This window comes from Centrocercus urophasianus, unplaced genomic scaffold (assembly GCF_019232065.1).
Source record: "Centrocercus urophasianus isolate 14NV4802_14NV808 unplaced genomic scaffold, USGS_Curo_1.0 seq_12, whole genome shotgun sequence".
NCBI lineage: Eukaryota > Metazoa > Chordata > Aves > Galliformes > Phasianidae > Centrocercus > Centrocercus urophasianus.
The window spans coordinates 46,259,295-46,281,207 of NW_024884364.1; the positions used below are offsets into that span (position 1 = coordinate 46,259,295).

General features: G+C 45.9%; 1 protein-coding gene across 4 annotated transcripts; it reads right to left on the bottom strand.

The window, feature by feature from the left end:
- Positions 1 to 3,020: 3,020 nt before the first annotated feature.
- On the bottom strand, positions 3,021 to 13,104 carry TCEANC (transcription elongation factor A N-terminal and central domain containing). 4 transcript variants are annotated; one of them, XM_042810840.1, is made up of 3 exons: positions 13,022 to 13,104; positions 9,026 to 9,118; positions 3,021 to 5,232 (listed from the first exon to the last, which is right to left on the bottom strand). In XM_042810840.1, the coding sequence occupies exons 2-3, from the start codon at positions 9,039 to 9,041 to the stop codon at positions 4,136 to 4,138; spliced, it is 1,113 nt and encodes a 370-aa protein (XP_042666774.1). In that variant the 5' UTR covers positions 9,042 to 9,118; positions 13,022 to 13,104; the 3' UTR covers positions 3,021 to 4,135. The 4 variants fall into 4 exon arrangements, with proteins under 4 accessions (XP_042666774.1, XP_042666773.1, XP_042666775.1 ...); XM_042810839.1 differs by lacking the exon at positions 13,022 to 13,104 and adding an exon at positions 12,807 to 12,861; XM_042810841.1 differs by lacking the exon at positions 13,022 to 13,104 and adding an exon at positions 12,737 to 12,783.
- Positions 13,105 to 21,913: the final 8,809 nt, after the last annotated feature.

The window sequence follows — 21,913 nt, forward strand, 5'->3', positions numbered from 1 at the left end:
CTGATCATTATCTTGTGATGTTAAAAGGAAAAAAACAAAACAAAACAAAAAAAAACCCTCAGCTTTTGGAAGTGGAGGAAATAGTTTTTATATTCCAGGGATGCAGCAGCTACCACCTGTATTTTCTCTTGAGAGAATGCTGGCTCTCAGGCATTTGGATCTGTTTGAAGAAGTTTTAAAATTTGAGTTAGGAACAAAATTCTTATACTTTCGTGGTGAGGTGTACCTTTATTCTTTCTAGATAGGAACATGAAGGAATGTAGCAAATCTCAGGAACCCCAGGAGCACTGCTGGTGTGCAGGCCGTTCAAGGAAAATAGGCGTCACACCTCAGCAGCAGATTGAAGGAAATGACCATCTAAGATGTTGTGTGGTCAGATCTCACTGAAATCGCTCTGATTTCAGACCCGGATGGAAACATCACTCCATAATGGCACCACAGGCCTGGCCCCTACATCAGATCCATGGCCCTGGCTTGGCTTTGGCATGGCCCATCCCTGTGGGCTGACTGACACAACTGGCTGGGCCTGCCTTGGCAGGATGCTGTGGGTCTTCTTCCTGAGGTCTTTATCCATGCACCCTGCACTGCTGGCCGCATGAGCAGAATGAGGTTTGGTTTTATGCCGCATTCTTTCAGCAGCAGAATGGCAAGCAGAAGACAGTGGGGGTTTTCATTCAAGGGAGTGTTCTGCATCAGCAAAGGCCTCGTGCAGCACAGCACATGAATGATGCTTTTTACCATCCGTAACTGGCAAGGAGACTTTGTCCCATCCCAGCAAGTGATGACCTTGCCTCAATAAAACATGACTGTGTCACCTCCTGTCTGAATCACAGCAGCAAAAATAAGGGGATATGATGTCAGCTGCCTTTATTGTCTGCTAATACCACACTTTGGCAAGCCAGCTCCCCCAAGCAAGTATCAAAGCACTCCTTATCTCCCGGAAGGATCATAATTTAACATATTTGTTCCTTATCAACAGTTACCAATGAGTAGCTAACTTTTTTTTGCTAAAAGAAACAAACAAACAAAAAAAAAAAACCAACCCACCTTTTCTTTTGTATGTACCATAGCAGACTGAAATGAAATAAACAACAAAAGTGCACTGTTTCCTTTCTGTTTTGGAAAGGAAGAGTTCTAAGTAACAAATGGCAGTAGAGCAATGCGCTACAGGAAAACGGTTGAGGGAAAAACCAAAGGCCCTCAGCAGGACAGAGTTAACTGCAGGGGATGTCCAGGAATGAGGAGTGCTGTCATGGACTCAGCTATTAACTCCCATTCATCAACTCCAGTTAGGGGAATACCTCTGTATGAATTTCATTATTAATTTAACTCTAGACTTCTTGAGAGACAGAAATCTTCTAGGTACATGTTACTTAAACTTTGAGGGCAATCTGTATTTAATGCCTCATTGGTACTGCTCATAAGATAAAGGAAGTAGCTGTACTTAACAGTATTTCAGGGAAAACAAATAAAAAATAAAAAATAAAAAAGATTTTTTTTAAAAAAACAAAAAAACAATAACAAAAAAAAAAAAAAAAAAAGCACATGCTTCAGCCTTATTCTGCATATATTTGTCTGTTTGGTTTCCCCCTAATGCCATGCCCCTTTGTGGAGGAGCAGCATGGATATACCTAACAATTAGATGAAAAGCAATAGTCCCCAGTTCAAGAAGTTGAGAGATTTTTTTCCCATTGGGAACAAACCTAGAAAAAAAACAACATAAACAAATTTCACCTTTCAAAACTTCTTTTTTATTCTTGCTTTGGGGTTCTGACATTCCCTGTGTTCCAGTAATCTCTACTCTCATGCTGGTGCACACGATGTCTGGTTGCAGGTTGACTCTTCAGAGCCAATTTGAGCCAAAGCACATAATCTTATCCAGGCAAACATTTTAAGCTTGGGCACTTACACAGTCCAGGTAGAGACGACATAACCTATTGACAGACTGCAGCCTGGAACGGTACTTTGCATAGTGAAACTGAGACCGCACCTTTTCAAATAAGAGCAAAGTCTGCATGACTCGCCTGAGTGATTGTCTGCGTGATTGCCACTCACATTTGGCACCTGCACGTCTGCAGAGTACTGATATGTAGCAGCACATGACACCACAGGACACCTGTTTTATGCTAAATCTTTTCAGTCATGAGGAGTGGATACAATCACAGACGGAAAAAAAATGAAGTGGTAATGAACTGTGTTAGGTTAAAATAACTGATGGTGTGAGATGATCAAGAAAGTAATAAGAAGACTTGTGATTTTGTATTCAGTTTCTCCAATTGCTAAATGCTAGATTTTCACACATTTATCAAAATGAACTAGGTGTGAAACTGAAACTAGACAAGATTTTTCCACCAACGCTGGAATAAGCAAGGCCTTGTTTCCTATATATTTATATAACATAATTACAGCAGGCTCTCCTCATTTTCCCTGCCTCCCAATGTTTTTTTTTCTTTTCCACCAGTACTTCTAGGCCTCTGCCTTGATCCAGATTGCAGTCTAGTTCAGAAGCAGAATTATTTTGCGCCTGGCTTTAAGGTAGTATCAAGAACTTAGCAGCTATCTATGTTATAGCAGTTTAAACAGAACAAGTAACTCCTGGGTAAAGCAAAGGACTCCAGCTTTTCTAGCAGGAACAGAAATTCTATTAATGATTACTGAGTTTCACAAAATTTGCACACATATTTTAATCTTTTAATGTCTAGCTTTGTAACAAATACAGTTAAAAACTGTTATCGGGTTTGATTTTGATTGAGAAGGAAGGAAATGGAAGAATGCCTGCTTGCATTGGATTACCACAGAAAACTACTTAAAAATAGTCAGTTTGCAATCCTGAGGGTGCAAGTATTAATGAGTATTAACAGCCCTGTGCATCCCGTTCCCCGCCCACCGCGCTGTGGTGCAGCCCCTTTCCCTGACCCCCAGCCGCCCTCCCCTGACGCAGCTCCACGCCGTTCCCTCGGGCCCTGTCGCTGTCACACAGAGCAGAGCTCAGCGCTGCCCCTCCGCTCCGTGTGAGGAGCTGCAGCCGCAGTCAGGTCCCCCCTCAGCTCCTCTGCTCTGCACTGAGCCAACCAAGAGGCCTCAGTCGCTCCTCATACAACTTACCCTCCAGACTTTACACCAGGCTTCATTGCCTTCCTTTGGACGCTCTCTAATAGTTTCATGTCCTTCTTACATTGTAGCACCCAAACTTGCACCCAGCGCAGGGGAGGCTGCACAGCGCAGAGCAGAACAACCCCTGCCCTTGCCCAGCAGTACCAGGCCTGGTGCACCCCAGGGTAAGGTTGGCCCTTTAGGCTGCCAGGGCACACTGCTGGCTCATGTTCAACTTGCCATAAACCTGAGCCTTCCAGATCCCTTTCCATGGGGCTGCTTTCCAGCCTCTAGTTCAGCAGTCTGAACTTTCCCAGGTGCAGAAGCTTTCCCAGGTGCAGAATCCAGCACTTGCTCTTGTTGGTGATTGCCTAGTCCTCTAATTTGTCAAGATCTCTCTGCAAGGCCTCTTCACCCTCAACAGAGTCAGTAGAGCTCTTCCCAATTTAGTATCATCAGCAGACTTGCTCAAAACACCTCCTACATACAAGTAATTTGTGAGAACATTGAAGAGAACTGGATTTAAAATGGAGCTCTGGGGAACTGCACTAGTGAGCAGCTACCATCCTGATGTAACTCAATTTACTATAACCCTTTGGACTGATCCCATCAGCCAACTGCTCACACATCACTTTATGTTTTTTGGTTAACTGTAGGCTGGGCATTTTGTTCAGAAGCATTCTGTCAGAAACAGTATTGAAAGCTTCAATGAAAATGAAAAAGATGTCATCAGATGGCTTCCCTTCATCAATTAGATGGGTGTTCTTGTCATACAAGAAAATTAAGTTTGCTAAATAGGACCCTTTATTTATTTTTTTTTTTTAACACATAGCCATACCACTTTAAAAAAAAAAAAAAGCAAACAAAGAAACCTCAACCAAACAAATTTCAGTAGATCTTCAAAAATAACTTAGCAACTTTTAAAAGTGCTTTTGCAATTTTTGTGTCTACGTAGTGTCAATATCCGCTTTTACACTACACGGTTTCAAGAGACATCTTCTCTTATCTGTGCTTTTGAGTGACTTCTTAAAGTGAGTGAGCATTACAAACAAATCCATCTGCTGTGATACCATTGTTCTCCACATTCATTACAAATAACAAAGGTCAACATTTGTTCATCTGGATTTGTGTTTCGCACCCAGCCTGGAAGAAAGAGAGTTCCTCTGGCAATCATAGTGACAGTGCAATCAAATTTTTCACAGCGCCTACACTTTATTTTGCTTGTCTGTGTGCCATTAATAACTTGTGGAAGCTGATGTTCTTGAATGGAGGACTCTGTGTACAGGGCCCTGAGCTGTTTCAGTTCATCACCGGCCATTTCCATCACTGTCATCTCGGCAAAAGCCTTTGGACTCAAAGTCCCTGAAAAAAGGTTATGTTTTAAATTGCAACTTTTAGGGTTCTTCAGGTTAGAGATTTTACTTCTGATGCAATTTTTATACTTTTTGTCATTTTTAGAATGAAGAGCAAAAACATGTTCTTCAATTTCTTTAGACAGCTCTAGCCATTTATCAGTTTCTTCTTTGTCTTGGCAGTCTTTGGCAGAACCAGTCAAAGCTTTATAAAGAAGATCTGTGCATTTACACCTCAGAGCTCTCATGTGATCCTGCTGCAAGCCTGCTTCATTAACAAGAGGTTTAGAACCTTCATTATCGATGCGTCCTGCCTCAAAAGGGGAAAGCTGATCTATGCTGCCCTCTGCGTTGTTACTTACCACTTTTTTAGTGGTTTGTGGTGGGACCAACATTTTAGAAGGGGCAGCATCTAATACCACCTGCTGACAAGGGCCTTCAGACAGCAACTGTTCTCCAGGAATCCCAAGATGTTCAGATTCCTCACCCACACACACAGAAACTGACTTCTTGACTTGCACTGACTGAAGACGGTTATTCTTGTAAAGTGCTTTCCATCTTGATAACAGCTGCTTTGCTTTCTTCTTCAGCTCTGCTGAAGGGCAGCTCTTGAGTACTCTGTATACAATCTTGACAACTTCAGTCTCCTGAAGATATTCTACAGTCATACTGACATCTTCAAGCTCTCTAAGATGATCCTCAATATCTTGGAAATTGTTCTCAGAGAGTAACTTTTCAATACAATGGATTCTGTATATAATATTTTTCTGGTCAGACATTTTTAAATCTGAAATAAGAAAAAAACACAGAACAATTTCTGCAACTAGGACACTTATTACATCATTTTCTTTATATTATCACCAGCTTGTTTTTATCTTGTATGTTCTTTTACACTATTTTATTTGGATATATCACTGGTTTTTCCAACCTTTTCTTGAAATGGTTTGCTGTGGAATTAGCAGAACAAACATAGAACCCAGGAAGCCAGACCTTGAGAAAGTGTAAGTGGGCATACTAGTCTAACTCAAGCAAGGAAAAAGCTGGCAGAAAGAAGGGCTTGGGAACTTCTGCTGAGGCAGAGTTAACTATTAAAAATTAGGGTGTGAAACTAGTTTTTAAGGAAAAAACAGTTATTTACCAAACATTGCACCAAGAAGGACACTGCCAGCACAATAAAAATGTCAAATCAAAGCTGTTTTTCTATGCACATACAGCAAAATAGAAGTATCCAGGGAAAGTCTCAGCTACTACAGGAGATAAGTAACTACAAAGCCATTCTGTCAGCTGAGAGTACAGGTGGATTTTGTGGTGCTTAATGCATTAGCACTCATACCACTGGACTACCAAGGAGTTCTGAAATTCAGTATTTTTCACTGAAAGCAACAGATAAACACTTGTTGATGTATAAAATCTGCTGTAAGTTTATACTTTTTCCAAAACATAGAAAGGGAAGCTTTATAGGCAACATGTCATCCCCTCCTCACTCATAAGGCAGCAAAATCAAAAGGGAAGGGACCAAAAAAGGTCCCTTCCAACCCCTACAATTCTGTGATTCTGTGATTCTGTGAAAATATCAGAGTTTTTACAGGATTAGTGTCAAACAGATTCAATTTACTAAAAATGCTGGTTTTGGAGAATGCAATGGAAAAATTGCACAAATTACAAATGTATTAAAAATCCTGTCCTTCTGCTGCAGCAGCTATTTGAATAACACAGTGTCCTCATTGCTGAATACGTTCTGTACTACCTTCCTGATAGTATTCAAGGACAGACTTGTAGAAGTAAACACTGCAACTTATTTAATCTGAAAGTTACAAATTGCAACATGAAAATTTACCTCAAACCAAGCAAGATTCTGCTGCCATCTTTCCAAAACGTGCAAAATGATCTTTCTCAGAAAAAAAACTCTAAGTCTCAACTTCTGTGAATCTGTATTTCAACATCTTTTCCCACTTTTCAGTATTTCCAAGTATCTGACTACAAATAAACATTGCAGTGATACAGAACATCAGAAAAAAAAACTTTTTTTTTTTTTAAACAGACATCACAATAACTACACCCTAATTTGGCAAGACCTTTTTCATAAATTGTTCTAAGTACTGAGATGCTTGATTATCTGTTCTGTTGTCTTGATTTTAATAAAACATGCAAGTTCCAATTAAAGTTAACTTCTATTACAGACAGATGAGATGTATGAGGACTGATCCTTCATTTCAGACTTTTTCCTCAAGCTTTTCTTACTTTAAAAGAATAAAACTACCGAGTAAATGTGGGAATGGAATCTAACAAAAAATACCTAATTGATTTTTTCAAGACCTTATTGAAGATATCAGAATTTTCAGGTGTTCTGAAGAACTTTTAAGTATTGCCACAACCTAATATGAGTAATTTGTACAATTAATGAAGAGTATGCTGCACACATTTTATTAGAAGCTGTAAAGCTAAGATTAAGAACTACTCCACAGTACGATTAGGCAAGTGATACTAATGTAACTCAATGGATCATAACCCCCAAATCACACTCTGGCTCATATGTGACCCATGATCACCAGCAATACTGAAACCTTTCTCTGGTTATGCAAGAGACCATGCATTCTCTCTCTTCCAAAATCATCTCTTCACTGCTAACAGAGAGTCACATCAGACTGGTAAACTTTTAACACGTCCCTATCACTGCTCTTTCCCTTTCTAGCTCTGTTATTATGTTACAGTTTGATCATCAAGGCCGCTCAAAAACAGTGACACCTACAAACTGATTTGACAACAGTGATATCTGCAAACTCCTAATTGCTACTTTTGCAAATTCTTAAAAGTTAAAGACACATCACATGTACCTTAATACTGATACATGTATTGTCTTACAGCAACAGCTTTATTGAAGCATGCTCCCATATATTCTGACTGGTGTTAAATGAAAAGAGAAAAAGACATTTCAGAAAGCAGGGTTTTAGGACTGGAATGAGATTTCCTTCTGATTACTGAAAAATCCTTTCAAAAAGATGCCTAGTGCATTGCTATGCACAAACATTGCTAACATTATTCTGGTGCTGAATAGAATTAAATGTGTAGACACACTGAATGGTATGCTGTGAGCATGTGTCCTCTTTTCATATGATTTAGTCATCCATATCTGCACAAAAATGTGTTGGCTGAAGTTGCATGCAAACTGATCCTATAAAAGGTCAATTGCACTTAGAAACTGATACAACGCCAGCTACACACAGTCACATTTGAAGGAACTCACAAGTACATTTCTTGCACCATCACTATTTCCATGATGAAACCTTCCAAGAGAGAGGGAAGAGATACAGCTGGATAATTTGCACATTTTGCAGTTTTCAGTTGTACTGTGCATGCCAGAAATAAGTTTAAACATTAGGTAGGGCCTTGGAGCTCAAAAGAAAAGGAGAAAGACAAGAAAGTGAGCATCTATTTTCATTACGTTTCTACAAGCACAGACTACAGACCAGCCTGACCTCCATGGCAAATGCTGTCTGCTTTCACTTCACTTGTCTTTAAACAGCTAATTCTTGCCTGACATTTTGAAGTCTTGTGAGAGCTCAATATTGTCTATAACAGAAATTATTTTACTAAAGTAGTTTCAGAAACAGAGGGAAAACAGAGATACACTTTTTCAAATATATTTGTTAAACTGCCATAATGAAAAGCACATAGAGTTTAATCCTTCCTCACTTGTTCTGGTATCCAACCACAGAGTCTGTAAGAGTGGAGAGAGTTGTTTTCTTAAGCAGGGTGACCATGGTTACAGCAAGACAGCTTCCCATCTCTCAAACATTCAGCAGCTGACATTAGAAGATGATGATCTGCTGGTATATATTGCTTTTCATGCAGTCTAGGGCAGAGGCAAATGCACTGTTAAATGCTCAAACAGTATAACTGCCCCATGCCTTAGATTCAGCTCCACTCCTTCTAATGCATGCCACTTCAAATGTAATTTTCTTCAGTGGTTGAAACTAGCTATACACATTATGTATTATGTTACACATACTGCAAAATTTACTTACCCAAACGCAAGACAGCCTTCTGTATTTTCAACATTTAGTATGCAGCATAAACTACATACATTTTATTTTGGTTTATTTATTTTCAGTTTTAGTGCACTGGCATGTATGCACAGTGAGGAAAAGCCACACGGATAGGAGCCTGCCATATAAACTGCAGAACTTTCCTATCTCCCACTCAGGGTATTCACGACTATGGACATATAAAGAAATTCCCCCACAGAGTGCTTTGGTGATAATTAGTCCATGCATACACTTATCCTCTGTGACAAAGGTGTTTTTGTTTTCTTTTTACCTTCCAGTAGTCTGTCTTGGACTGTATTAAATATAATCTATATGTTCTACCTTAGGACTTTTCCCACATTAATGCAGTGATTAAGTTTCTAGAAATTCTAAGATCTACATTGTCGTGCATTTACTTTTTCAAGTTTATCCAACAACAAATTCAAGTAAAGGTTATGGTAGCAGTTAAACAAAACTGGATAACTGAATGTGGGGATGAAAATTTAAAAGTTTAAAACTAATTCTGGAAATTCAGTTAGCTATTAAACTACTCACATTTATGTCCAGACATCACTTCCAAAGAAGTGCTTTCCTCAGCTCGTATGACAAACAGCAAGGAGAACTGGGTGACCTCCTCACTCAGCAAAGCTATGTAAGAGAAAAAAAAAAACACATCAAAACACATGACAAGAATAGAATTGAAATCTGTAACTAACTTCTTCAGTGGAGTGGGATATTCATAGGCTGCAAGTAGAAACACAAGAAACAACTAGCAGGGAAACAACTAAGTGAAAGCAATAAATACGCCTTCATCAATGACAAATGAGAAGGAAGTTTCTGAGGGGAAAGCACTTTTGGAATGACACTGGTTTGCTGTGTGTATGTGGTCCTCAAAGGACCTTTAAATACTTAGAGCTGAAAAGTGATGCATACCCATAAAGTACTCCACTACCTAGACAATCACAAATTTCATCTCAACTTCCATATCAAAAGGCAGTATGATGAGAAATAAGAAACACTGTTTATGCAGTGCTGCTCTGTAAATCAAGTGGCAACTGGATTTTAATCCTTAAGACTGATGTTGAGAACAAGCACAAAGCCAGTACGTTTTGTAACTTCTAGCTTCCTTCAAAGGTTGAGGCAGAGTGCTTAAAACAGAGAATCCTGCATAACATTTCATATTAAGTCAGTATGTCAAGGAAATTTCTAGAACCAAGACGTGAGAAAATTCTCTCAGACTACTGCATGTTTTCCATGTTCTTAGAAAGAGAAACAAAGAATTACTGATGCAGTGGTAACACTGGAGGGCATTTTCTAGCCAAAGTTCACACTGAACCAAAGCAGAGTAAGCCTGAGTTCTTTCTTACTCACACTCCTATTCGTTGAACACTGATGTTCTGCTGTATAACAGGGTTTTGATGTTTTGTAGCATAATGGCAAAATCAAAAATCTGCAGCCTATGTTCCTCTCCCAGGCACATGAATGCTTTGTAGGTGGAATTCTGCAAGCTTGTTCTAAGCTAGGCAACAGGCAGATAACCTGCATACTGACAAGGGGTTGTTGTTTTCTGCTGTCAGACATGCAAAAGCACTGTTTGAAACAAGTTAATCAGCAAACAGGGAAACAAGTAAAACGACTCTTGGCAGTCTACAAACATTCATCATTCTCCCTAGTTCTGAAGCTCACACAACGAAACCTAAACACCTCTCTGGGGTGTGCCAAAGAGGTGGTGGATGCCCCCTCCCCGGATGTGATTCAAGGCCAGGCTGGATGGGGCTTCGAGCAACTTGGTCTAGCAGGAGATGTCCCTGCCTACAGCAGGAGGCTGGAACTAGATGATCTTAAAGGTCTCTTCCAAACCACCTATGATTCTGTGATAGTATTCTATCTATATTATATCTATGATTATGTGATAGTATTGTATATAATTCTATGATCTGTGATAGTAAAGTGTCCTGCCCAAGCTGTCTTGGCAGGTCAGCTGCTAAATGAAGACCACAGTCACAGAACCACAGAATCATAGAATCATCAAGGCTGGAAAAGACCTCCAAGATTATCTAGTCCACCTACCACCAATATTTCTCCACTAAACTATGTCCCTCAGCACAACAGCTAAACGTTTCTTGAACACTTGCAGGGACGATGACTCCACCACCTTCTGAAGGATTCTGAAGTGTTTCACGTTAAGTTAGCTGCAGGTTTAAATGGGAAAATATTTTACCACTTGAGGGAGCTGTAGTATAGCAAACCCATGCAGACTTGTGAGTGTGTCACATAAGTGCATAATGAGAAAATTCAGCTCAGGGAGAAAACAATTTCTCTATGGCCTTTAGGAAATTTTACATTTTTAGTGTACTTACTTGCATAAAATTTGGCAAAATAAACTCCCCAACAACAAACAAACAAAAAAACAAACATCCTGTGTCCCCAGAGATGCCTGGTCATAGGCTGGAGGGAAGGCTTTAATCCCTCATCCAGTCTTTGTGCCACACACAGTTTTTTTCATCTGACATTTAAAAAATTCAGAATTTTACTGCTTTCCTACTTGATTTAATTCTATTTGGCAAATTATTGCTGAACAAACATTGGTAAAATTAACTGAATATGTACTCAGCCAGCAGAGTTCTGTGGTCTTCCTCGTTCTGAGAAGAAATTCAAGAAAAAGGTGCATATGCAATAACATTCTTTTTCTGAATTTATGAAATGCATAATAATTGTTCCTGTAGAGCTGCAAGAACAAAAGGATGAATGATATCATAATTCAGTGCAGTACAAAATAAGCATCCCTATCTCTCCTACAACTACACAAGGCATTTCCATTCTACTTAACTTCAGCAAAGTATGAGAACATCCATCTGAATTCCAAGTGAAGGTAGAAACGGGCTTGCATTTTTAATTACGCTCTGTAATACTGAACTGCTGAGGTCCTTTCTTACCAAATCATAACCATCTCTCACACTTGAATGCATGGTGTAATGAGTCACTGTGTGTACAAGAATTAGCAATGGTGATCAATAGAGATCTAACAAGTCAGTTTGCTCTTAAAGGGAAAACAAACAAAAAAAAAAGTAGGCTACTTCAAGTTTGAAATACAGTCATCCTAAAACATCGTGCAGAATCAGAAGTTTTTAAAAATGAAAATCAATGCATGGAGAAAAACAAACCAGTCTGAGAGGTTTTCTGCTAACTAATCATAGAATCATCATAGAATCACAGAATGGCCTGGGTTGAAAAGGACCACAATGATCATCTAGTTTCAACCCCCCTGCTATGTGCAGGGTCACCAACCACCAGACCAGGCTGCCCAGAGCCACATCCAGCCTGGCCTTGAATGCCTCAGGGATGGGGCATCCACAACCTCTCTGGGCAGCCTGTTCCAGCGTGTCACCACCCTCTGAGTAAAAGACTTCCTCCTAATATCTAATCTAAACCTCCCCTGTCTCAGTTTAAAAACTAAGGAGCTAACCCTTGGGAAAAAAAACCCACCCTCTCCAAAAATATTTGGGGTAAGTGCCTTGCTTCAGCTATACATCTCCAAAGATTCAAAACCATAGTCTACCTTTTCTTAGTGCAGCCAACTTCTACTGATAAACCAAGACAAAATAAAAATGCACACAAGAAAGTATAGAGAATGTCTTGGAAAGGTAGAGCAGGCACAGCATCAATCTTCTCCTTTATTCCTGCCTGAGATGCAGATGATTTTTCCTCAAAGAATTCTATGCAGTTGGAAGAAAACCCAGATTACAGCCAAGGCAAAGATCAGAAACAATCGAGTGTTCCTAACAGTGTAACAAATTTTCTCAAAAAATACGGTCGGTGTTACAGCTGAGATGGTGCATAGCACAGTCCTGAAAAAACAACCAGATTTCTTGCCTTGGGCACCTAAATTCCTTATACATACACACACACACACGAAGAAAAAGATCAAATGCCATTTGAAACTCAAAGCCTAAGAGGAAATTGGGGAATTTTCATAGCTGGCCTTGAAACCCAAAAACATTTCTGCATCCCTTCTTATGTGGGAAAACAGATTTCAAAGATTTTTGCAATAAATCATATTCCAGGGCTTTGAAATGAAAGCAGAAATCAGAGCTCTTCCTGCCTCTCAGCAGAACTGCCTTCTACCCAACCACAAAGACGTACGAATTTTATAGGAATCCACCTTCAGTGCACAGCCACATGAATACATCAGAGTTAATACCATGAACCCCCCGTTCTCAACTCCTCCCACCCCGCCCCGGGCCCAACCGCCTCCTTCAGCCTCACCCCGGGGCAACACCGGCAAGCAGAGTGCCGTGCCGCTGGGGAACACGCAGCACTACGGGCCCCACGTTACCTCCGCGCTGGGCCTCAACGCGCCGCAGCCCTCCCCGCCTCCCGGGCAGCGCTGCGTTCCGCCGCGTCTGCGAGCGGCGCTCGGCTGTGGGCAGCGCGGCCTGCTGCCGGCGGGATCCGGGGCTGGCTAGGCCGCGAGCTTTCCTCTGTCGTATGCGTTGTACACAGAGAATTCACAGTGGTTCTGGGAAAGATGCGTCTTTCTGGCACGCTTACAGATGTATGATGGGCTTCACTCTCCGTGACAGCGAAAACTCGTACGATTTGTACGTAAATGCGCTCGGCTCTATTCGCTGACGTGGCCCGTGCTGCCCTCTGCTGACAAGAAAGGATCCTGCCTCGTACCAAGGGCGCTTCCAGGCACACTCTCGCTAAGTACTTAAGGGACGCCACGCTGTTGCTGCGGTCGCTCCATTCCGAGTATTACACACAGCTGGTTACGGAGTTGAGGTCGGACTTCCTTTTTTGCATTGTTTTTGTGGCTCGTGCAGCAACAAAGTGTGGGACAAAGCCTATCCCAACGAGTCCAAAGCTTTACAGAGGAGGAGACAGGCAGCATGGCTTTTCAGAACTGGCCCAGACTCACTTCAGCAGGGAAGACACAAGGAGCATGACTTGCCCCTTGTGATAAGTCTCCCCAGGATGGAGATCAGAACAAAGGAGGCCATGATTTGAGGCAGGTTTCTCACTCACAGCCTTCTCCATTAAACCATCTTTGCTCTAATGAATGGTTGTTCCGGAGACAAAAGGGCCTGGAGCACCTCTCTTAGAAGGAAAGGCTGAGTGACCTGGGTCAGTTCAGGTTTGAGAAAAGAAGAGAGAGAGGGGATCTGATCAATGTCTATGAATACCTAAAGTGCAGGAGGCTAAGGGATGAGGCCAGGCTCTTTTCAGCAAGGTGTGGTGATAGGACAAGGGGAAACGGCCACAAACTGCAGCATAGGAAGTTCCATTCAAATGTGCATACGAACTTCTTCTTCGCAGTGAGGGTGACAGAGCACTGGACCAGGTTGCCGAGAGAAGTTGTGGATTCTCCTTCTGTGGAGATGTTCAAGACCCACCTGGATGCCTACCTGTGCAACTGGTCTAGGGAGACTGCTTTGGCAGGGAGGTTGGACTAAAATGATCTCTAGAGGTCCACTCTAGCCCCTACAATTCTATGATTCTGTGATTCTGTCATAAAGCTTTCTCAGTTACTCCTCAAGTAAACCAAAAGATGAATATGATATACTTGTTATATTCCTATACTTGTGTAAAGGTACGTATACATATATTTGTATTTTTTGCAGGGTGTTCCAGGATAAAATCAGTGTTACTATAACAGCTTGCTTTCCTTGAGATTTCAATGTTGGCTGTGCTAAGTATCTACTTCTCTAAGAAGAACAGACTTCTAGTCAGCAAGGTGAGATACTCTGCCAGCTGATAAATGGTTAAATATCCACAGAAATAGCTGGAAAATGTTGGTTAGACAATTGCTGAACAGTTCATCCATGCCATCAAACAAGAAACCGGGAAAATTGCCACCATGATTACTTTGTTTATTAACTTATATGTACATTTAGGAGTTTGCAGTTCCTTTTCTCAGAAAACAGAGCAATAATAGAATCATAGAACAATGCAGTTCCTTTTGCTGAAATGAAAATTTGAACTTTCTGAAATCTTCGTACAGGAAATGGGAGCAGCAGTTTCCAATGAAGTGGAACTGGGGAGATTATATCCTTCCTAAAGACCTAAAAGAGAACTGGCAAGTGGTCACTCGCTAGAAGTGCTTCTAGTGGGGAAGGCAAACTCAAGTTCTGCTCTTGGTAACGATAGTGTAGATCAAAGTGTTCGTAGTGAAATCAAAAGAGTACAAAATGTGGCTGAGAACAGCTATACAAGCTGTTTTTGGCTGAGAACAGAATCTGTCTTCATATTTTCAGCAGAAAGCTTAAGCACCAAAGTTGTGATAAATGGTGAAAAACGTGCCCTTGCTTCCTGACTGAAAATCAAGAAATGGCAGAATTACAAATATTGATACAAGAGATACCATTAATCACACAGAGAATTGTAATCTTCACTATTATTATTAATACCTCTTACACCATTTTCTGTAGGTTTGCAAAGCGTTGAATTGGCTGTAGTGTACTTTTGTATTAAATCTCTCTGATATTAGGACTGTAAAAGCCAAATGGGAGGTGGCAAAAGTTCAGACACTCTTCCTTATCATAGCTGAATCAATTGGTTTGTTCAGAATTATGGAACAGACTCTAACATCTGATTCGAGCATTTCCTGCCTCGGAAGAATTAGATCACATTATTCTTGGAAATCTGGAAAGCAAGGGATGATTAGTTATGGCTCTGACCGGTGAAGGACTTCCTCCCCAAGATGGGCTGCTGTGATGGAAATGATGTTCCTTGAGTAACAGACCAACAGCAAAAAGCACAGAGAGCAGCACTGCAAACTGGTGAAGCTGGTTGCGTGGAGGGCTTCTATCAGAATATTCTGCAGTGGTTTTAAAGGTTTGTTTCCAACTGCTTGAGTTTCCATGTGCATCCTGAATGGCCAATATGTTCATCCCTCAGTCTGTCACTGGCAGGAGATGTTATGTGACGAGAAACTGGATAGGAGCAAGCAGGGTGTGCTTGCAGCCTGCTGCAGCCTGCAGGTCCCACCATGTCTCATGTGTGATTGCCATGACATCACCCCCCTGTAAGCACGCACAGATCTCTAGTTCTGCCTGTTTATTCCCCACGCAGCGTGCATTGCTATACAGGCACTGTAGGGAAGCAGAGGGTGCAGGAATCTCTAGAGGGATGCAGGAAGGTTTAAGCCAGGCTCTTGGCAACGTTGTCTTCGCTGAGGAGGCCTCACAAGATCCTACTGGACAACTGCAGGTTTCTCTCCACAGTTTACTAAGAAGACATCATTCCCAGTCCCTTCTCTGTTGCAAGTGACACGCGGAATCAAAGTATCACCACAGAGCAGTCATAAAGCAGGCATGTTCACGCAGCTGCGCACCTATGCTGGATGCAGGGGGGTATTGCCTCCTAGCCTGCGTACGGGAGGTCAAGAAAGGCACATGCTTAAAGAGCAAGCTGCTCACATATGCATTGGATGTCCAAGAAAAGGTTGTTTTATTGCCGTGAGTCCCCAGAATGATTGACATTTTTCCCCGCCCTGAGTCTCAGTTCCTTCATGCATGTGAGGCATTTCTCCCTGATCATCTGGTGGTCTTTCTGATGAAGGCCGTTGTCTTCCTGGCTGTGTACTCTTTGACCTGGGTGGAGTTGGAGGATGCTTGCCTGGCTCTGAACGGTCCTCTTATCAGCATCAACTTCATCCACCAATCCGCTGCTTCTTTGTTAATTTGTGGTTTACTGCCCAGCCTGCTGCCTTGCATTCCAGACATGGGATAGCTAACAGTGTTATTTGGAGAAACAGGAGACTCGCTGTCCGCACTAACTCTCTAGGTCTGTATAAAAGCATCTGTTATCGGCAGCAAAAACCTGGCTTAGAAAGGTCAGATCTGTAGCTGCCAATTCAGCACGTCAGGAAGGCATACAACTTCTAACCTAACTTATTTTCCTCATTTCACAAGGAACTCCATTCCATTCCTCCATCAAATGTGGTTTAATCAATCTAGCCCGCTTGCTTTCCAGAACACTTTGGCCCCAACTGCTCAGCTGTGTTCCATCTCATGCCCACACACCTGTCCAGGATCAAGGTACACAAAACCTTGATCCCAACACCATCCCAGTAATCAGCCAAGAATTTACCACCTCTACTCTCCTCCTTCCTTCTGCGACCCAGCCTCCAGTCAGAAGGACAGAGGAGAACACTCCTGGTGCTCCCAATCCCTTTCGTGTCTTTCCAATCAAAGTCTCTTTCTGATATTCTGCCATTTCCTCGTGGCAGCCTCCCATGACCCTACTTGGATGACAATTTGCAGATGGTGGTGTTCTTGTTTGATCAGATGCGGTGGAGTCTCCTTAACATCTCTGACATGTGCCCCCCGTAGACAGCAGAGCTCTGTGGAGAGGTTGTCGGGCAGCAGATGGGGGCCTCAGTGCCTCCCGGCGTGGAGTCCCCAGTCACCAAGACAACGCCGGGCAACGGTGCCCAGCAGCTGCTCCCTGGCAGGGGCTCTCCATCACCCGCTGAGGTGATTCCCTGCGTCAGCATGGAACCGGAACCCCAGAGCCGATTGCATCACACAAACGTGCTGTGTTTGAGGGCCTGCAGGGTTGCCCTGGGGACCTGCCTGCTCCCCAGCCCGGGGCGTGTCATTCATTCTCTGTGAGGTGACACTGCAGTGTGGTGTCACAGTGGCTGCCTCATCCACCCTTGTGGAGCGGTGGGAGCGGTGGCTCAGTCCGCTTGTGGGACCCGCAGGAAGTGGAACCAGAGAGAGCTTTGCGTCTACCTGGAGGCATCCTGCTATCATGGAGAGGCTGAGAGCCCTTCGAGGTGAGTCCCTCCACCTCTCTGGACACCACGACGCTGCCCGGGCACACGTGTGCCTCCAGTGTCTGTTCAGGACGTGCCAGCAGCACTGTCCTTGCTCTGCCGAGTGCAGCTGCTCACCGTGGTTTCCCCAGCACCCCAGCAAGGGGAAAGCTCCCTCCCCTGTCCCCGCCAACCACACGCAACCTCGCGCTGTGGGGCTGGAGGAGCGTTTTCCCCCCACAGCTGGCCGGGTGCTCGGCCCTGGCTCCAAGCAACACCTGCAGCAGCTGCTCTGCTCTTTCCTTCCAGGTCTCTTTGCTTGTGTGGGCTGCGTGCCCAGGCGTACGCGTCGCAGGGAGAGAAGCAGGGTGTCAAGCCCTGTCCCTACCTGCGCCGCGACCTCACTGCTTCGGCGCCTGCAAGATCAGGAGGTGAGTTGGGCACATCCAACCAGCAACCCTTGCCCTCCTGGCCCAGGGCCACGGTGCCGTGGGTGCCAGACCCGGCAGCACATCCACCGAGCGATGGGTGGCAGCGGGCAAAGCGAGCGTGACTGATCCTTGTCCCCAGGGTGACCGAGCGCAGGCGTACTGTGAGCTGGAGAGCGCCCTGTGCCAAGACAGCAGCCGCCCGCCGTGCGGAGTGGTGAACCGGCTGCTGGCAGAGGTGTCCCGGGACCTGACGGCAGCCCAGGTGAGGGCTCACTGCCAAGGGCAAAGGGAACCGCCTGCCCACGCTGGTGTGCTGCTGGCGGATGGTGGTGGCTTTGCTCTTCCAAGGGCCTCAGGCAGTCTCCTGGGCCGCGTGTCACCAGTGACTCTCTTCCAGGGCGTGACCAGCAATGTCAAGACAGCTGCCAGCAATGTCCTGGTGGCTCTGGCTCGGACGCACTTCACCTTGGTGATGGCTGAGCTCCAGAGCCACCTGAAGGCCACGGGGGACATGTGCAAGGAGTTGGTGCTCATCACCCTGAGCAAAATCTTCAGCACCTATGGTAGAGTACCCTCAACCTCCTGACACCTAGAACAACCGGGAAAGGGGTCTCTGCCCTCCGCGTGTGATCTGCATTGAGCTGGGGGATGCAGGGCTGCAGCCCCTCCTCCCTCGCTGCCAGGACTCTGACTGTGGCCCTCTCCTTCCTCTCTGCAGCTCCACAGTGCATCCCCTTTGTGTGGCTGATGCTGGCAGGCCTGCGCAGTGTGGTGGGCCAGGTGAAGAGTGGCCAGATCCTGCGCATCGCTTGTGCTGGTGAGTGCCGGCCCCAGAGCAGGGGGCCTCAGGACAGCCCTTGCACCTCACCCTGCTGCAGACTCTCACAGGCTCCCTTTTCTCTCACTCCCTTTTTCAAAAAAATAGTCTTATTATTGTCTAAGTATTTTGTTATGTTTTTTCAGTTGTGAAACAGTGGCTGGATGGCGTGAAGATTCACTTGTCCACAGGAATGCAATGCCCCTGGCCTGCCATGGAGAAAGAGCAGATCTATGAGAACCTTCACGAGCTGCTCTTCTCCGTGATGTGGAACTGGCAGGACTGCCAGGAGGAACAGGTGAGCACTGCTGCATCCCCACATTCCCAGCCCAGGAAGGCAGCAGGAGCACCCATGTCAGCAGCTCTGTCTGTGCCCAGTGGGCTGAGAGCTGAGGGGTGATGAGAGGGAGTGGGCTGGCTCTGCAAAGGGCCCTGAGGTGGCTCTGTGCCAGGGAGCAGCTGCATGTCACAGCATTGTGGCAGGAAGAGCTGGGGATGAGGGTATGGGGAAAAGCTGCCTGCCCTCCAGAGCGAGCCCATCTCCTGCTGGGCGGGGGGGTGTGGGGAAGGGGAAGGGAAAGAGAAAGAGAAAGAGGAAGCCCTCTGTGTAGGAAGGGCAGACCTTCAGTCTTTGATACCGGACCTCTGCCATCCTCTCCAGGACAAACAGGCCGTCCTTGGGGCTGTGGCTGCCATGTTGGAGGTTCTCCTGCAAGAGGAGCGGCACCAAGAGCACGTCTGGGAGCAGCTCCTCTGGCTCGTTCACCCGTGTCAGGAGATCCAAGACACCTGCAGGGTGGCCAAGGTGAGAGACATTGCGCAGGGCTCAGGGTGGACGTGGGGCCCTTGCAAGTGCCACGAGGGGTCAGGGGCATGCAGGGAGGAGGTGGGGAGCCCTTGGAGAAAGAAGGGAGGTCTGGGGCTTCCTGAGCTCTTCAGTCAAAGAAGGAATGGCCTGGACAAGAGCCAGGAGGGAGCCAAGACTCACAGGGGCTTATCTCCTGGGGATGGGAGACTTTGTCACCACCACCTGGGTGGTGGGGCTCTGAGTGCCTGAGGAGCTCTATGCTAACAACTGGGGGGACCACAGCCAGTTGCATCTGATGGGGGAGAAGTGGGCTGCTGGGTGGGAAATGCCTGCAAATGATGCCCAAACACGGCTCCATGGAGAGCAGAGAGACTCTCTTGGTGCCACTGGGAGGTGGGGGATAAACAAGAACGCCTGTGCAGGAGCTTCTCCCTGCAGAGAAACAATTGGGAAACAGTTTCTCCACTCGCAAGTGACTAGATGTGGCTTCATCCCTTTCTTCCTCTCCTGGTTTCTTGCAGAGCCTCACAGTCTTCCTGGAGGCCTTAGGGGGCACTGAGGCTGTCATTCCAAGGGACAAGTTTCAGGACATCATCAGTGCCGTGTTCTACCAGGTAAGGGGAGCCTATCCTTGCGCCCACAGCAGTTTCCCTTGCGGCTAAGTCGACTGCAAAGCTCCGAGCCCCTGAATAAGGCGGCTCAGCCTTAGCTCCTGCATGCTCAAGGCTGTTCCAGAGCCATGCATGTACTCCCGGGGATGCTGTGGGGCGGGCTGTGTTTTGTCTGCCTGTCCTCTTCCCGAGAGTGCCCAGGGAGATGAGAGTGGGCAGCACAGCGTGTTTTCCGTCCTCAGTGCTGATGTGATTGTATCAAATGGACCTTGTTCCCACAGCTCTATGACGACAGCAAGCAGCACAGCGAGGCTGGTCGTGCACAGCTGACCCACTGCATCATGCTGCAGGGTAAGGAGAGGAGCTTTGGCCATGCTTGGCTGTGCCCTGGCCAAAACCTCTCTCACAAACCTCAGGAATGGGCGTGAGGTTCTTGCTAACATAGTGTGGGATTTCCTCCCTGCAGCCCGGATCTGCCCAGAGGAAACCATCCTGTTTCTGCAGTCGCAGCTGGGCGATGACTGGGAGCCTGGATGCGTGGCAGCCCTGGGTCTGCTGGGTGTTCTGGCTCGCTCTGATGGTCAGTACCACGGGTTGCTCAGTACCACGCCTTGGGACTGCCAGGGCTCCCTTCTGCCATCTGCGCTGTGGCTCCGCTCATGCTTCTGTGCATCTCTTGCAGAGCCCATGATGACGGAGAAGCTGCCCCAGGTCGTCGAGGCTGTGCAGCGTCTGTGCAGCAACCCCAGCATCCGGGTGAGCTGGTTTGGGAAAGGAAAGTGCTGTTGGGGTGGTGATGCTGCTGCCAGCACAAGCAGGGCTGGGGTGACTAGAGAGGTGCTGGGGCATTGGCCACACGGTCATGATGGCTCCTGTGGGGAGAGCAGGCAGAGTGGAGAGGGCAGGTCCCTGTGCTGTGCATGGAAAGCGCACAGCCTGGTGCTAAGGCCTGGCCCTCATGTCACAAGCCAAAGCTTCTCCTCTGCTCTTGATTCTCTGCTCATGCCCAAAGGGCTGCCCTGATGAGCAGCTGGCTTCCCTTTGCCTTCTGACCAGGAAAATCACACCCATAATTGACCCCTTGCAGGTGAGGACGGCTGTTCTTTATTTCATCAAGGATCTGCTCAGTTCGAACACCTGGAGCTGCTCAGCCTGGGATGTGGTGGGGCACATCTTCAGGGAGTTCAGCCGTGCCACAGGAAGAAGGGTAAGGGCAGTGGGCAGCATCTTCTTTTGGAAGACCCGTGCTGCTCGGAGGGTGGCACTGAAGCACTGCTGGGGCCACACCTGAGCCTCCGCAGAGGCTCCTGAGAACTGAGCATAACCAGTGTTTCAACACCACTGTCGTGCAGGCAGCCGGAGACCTTTCTGCCCGGGAAGCCCAGGAAGAAGGAGCTCTCCAGGAGCTGTGCATGGACATCCTGGGATCACTGGACGTCTCTGTGAGAGGGATGTCCAAAGTAAGTCACGCTCTGCCCTGCTGCTGCTCCCTGCCCTTGCTCCACGTGTTCCTCGTCCCATTCCAAGACCCCAGGTCTCTCCTCCAATGTGCTCTGAAGCACACAGGACTCGGAGAAATTCACAGAGTCCTCTTCCTCTCTGAGCAGAAGCAGGAATGCTGACCTGCTCAACTGCCTCGTTCCCTACAGCTCCTGTGGCCGCGGCTGCTGTTGTTTGTGGTGCCAGCGCAGTACACAGCCATGCTGATCCCAGTCTCCCGCTGTGTCTGTGCCCTGGCTGAGAGAGAGGAGCTGACAGGACGGCCGATAGAACACCTGGATCCCCATTTCGTCAGCTCCATGTTTCAAGGTAGGAGCAAAAACTCCCCCAGTGAGCTCTGCTGACCTGTGGTAGCACCCAGAAGGGACAGCGGAGGTGTGCATGGCTGGGCACGCAGTGTCTTGGAGTCTTACTCAGCACTTTTTCCTCTTTGCAGGCCCACTGCTGACGCCCCAGACACTGCTGGCACGACTGCTGGTGAGTAGATGCTCCAGAGGCCGGTGCCAAGAGCA

Excerpts from the sequence above, each read along its gene's own strand:
- TCEANC (XM_042810838.1), bottom strand. The coding sequence starts at position 11,228 with ATGATATCATTCATCCTTTTGTTCTTGCAGCTCTACAGGAACAATTAT. Across the intron at positions 9,119-11,080 it reads CACAGAACTCTGCTGGCTGA|CTTTGCTGAGTGAGGAGGTC; the intron begins GTACATATTCAG and ends TCTCTTACATAG. Across the intron at positions 5,233-9,025 it reads AGTGATGTCTGGACATAAAT|ATTTAAAAATGTCTGACCAG; the intron begins GTGAGTAGTTTA and ends TTCTTATTTCAG.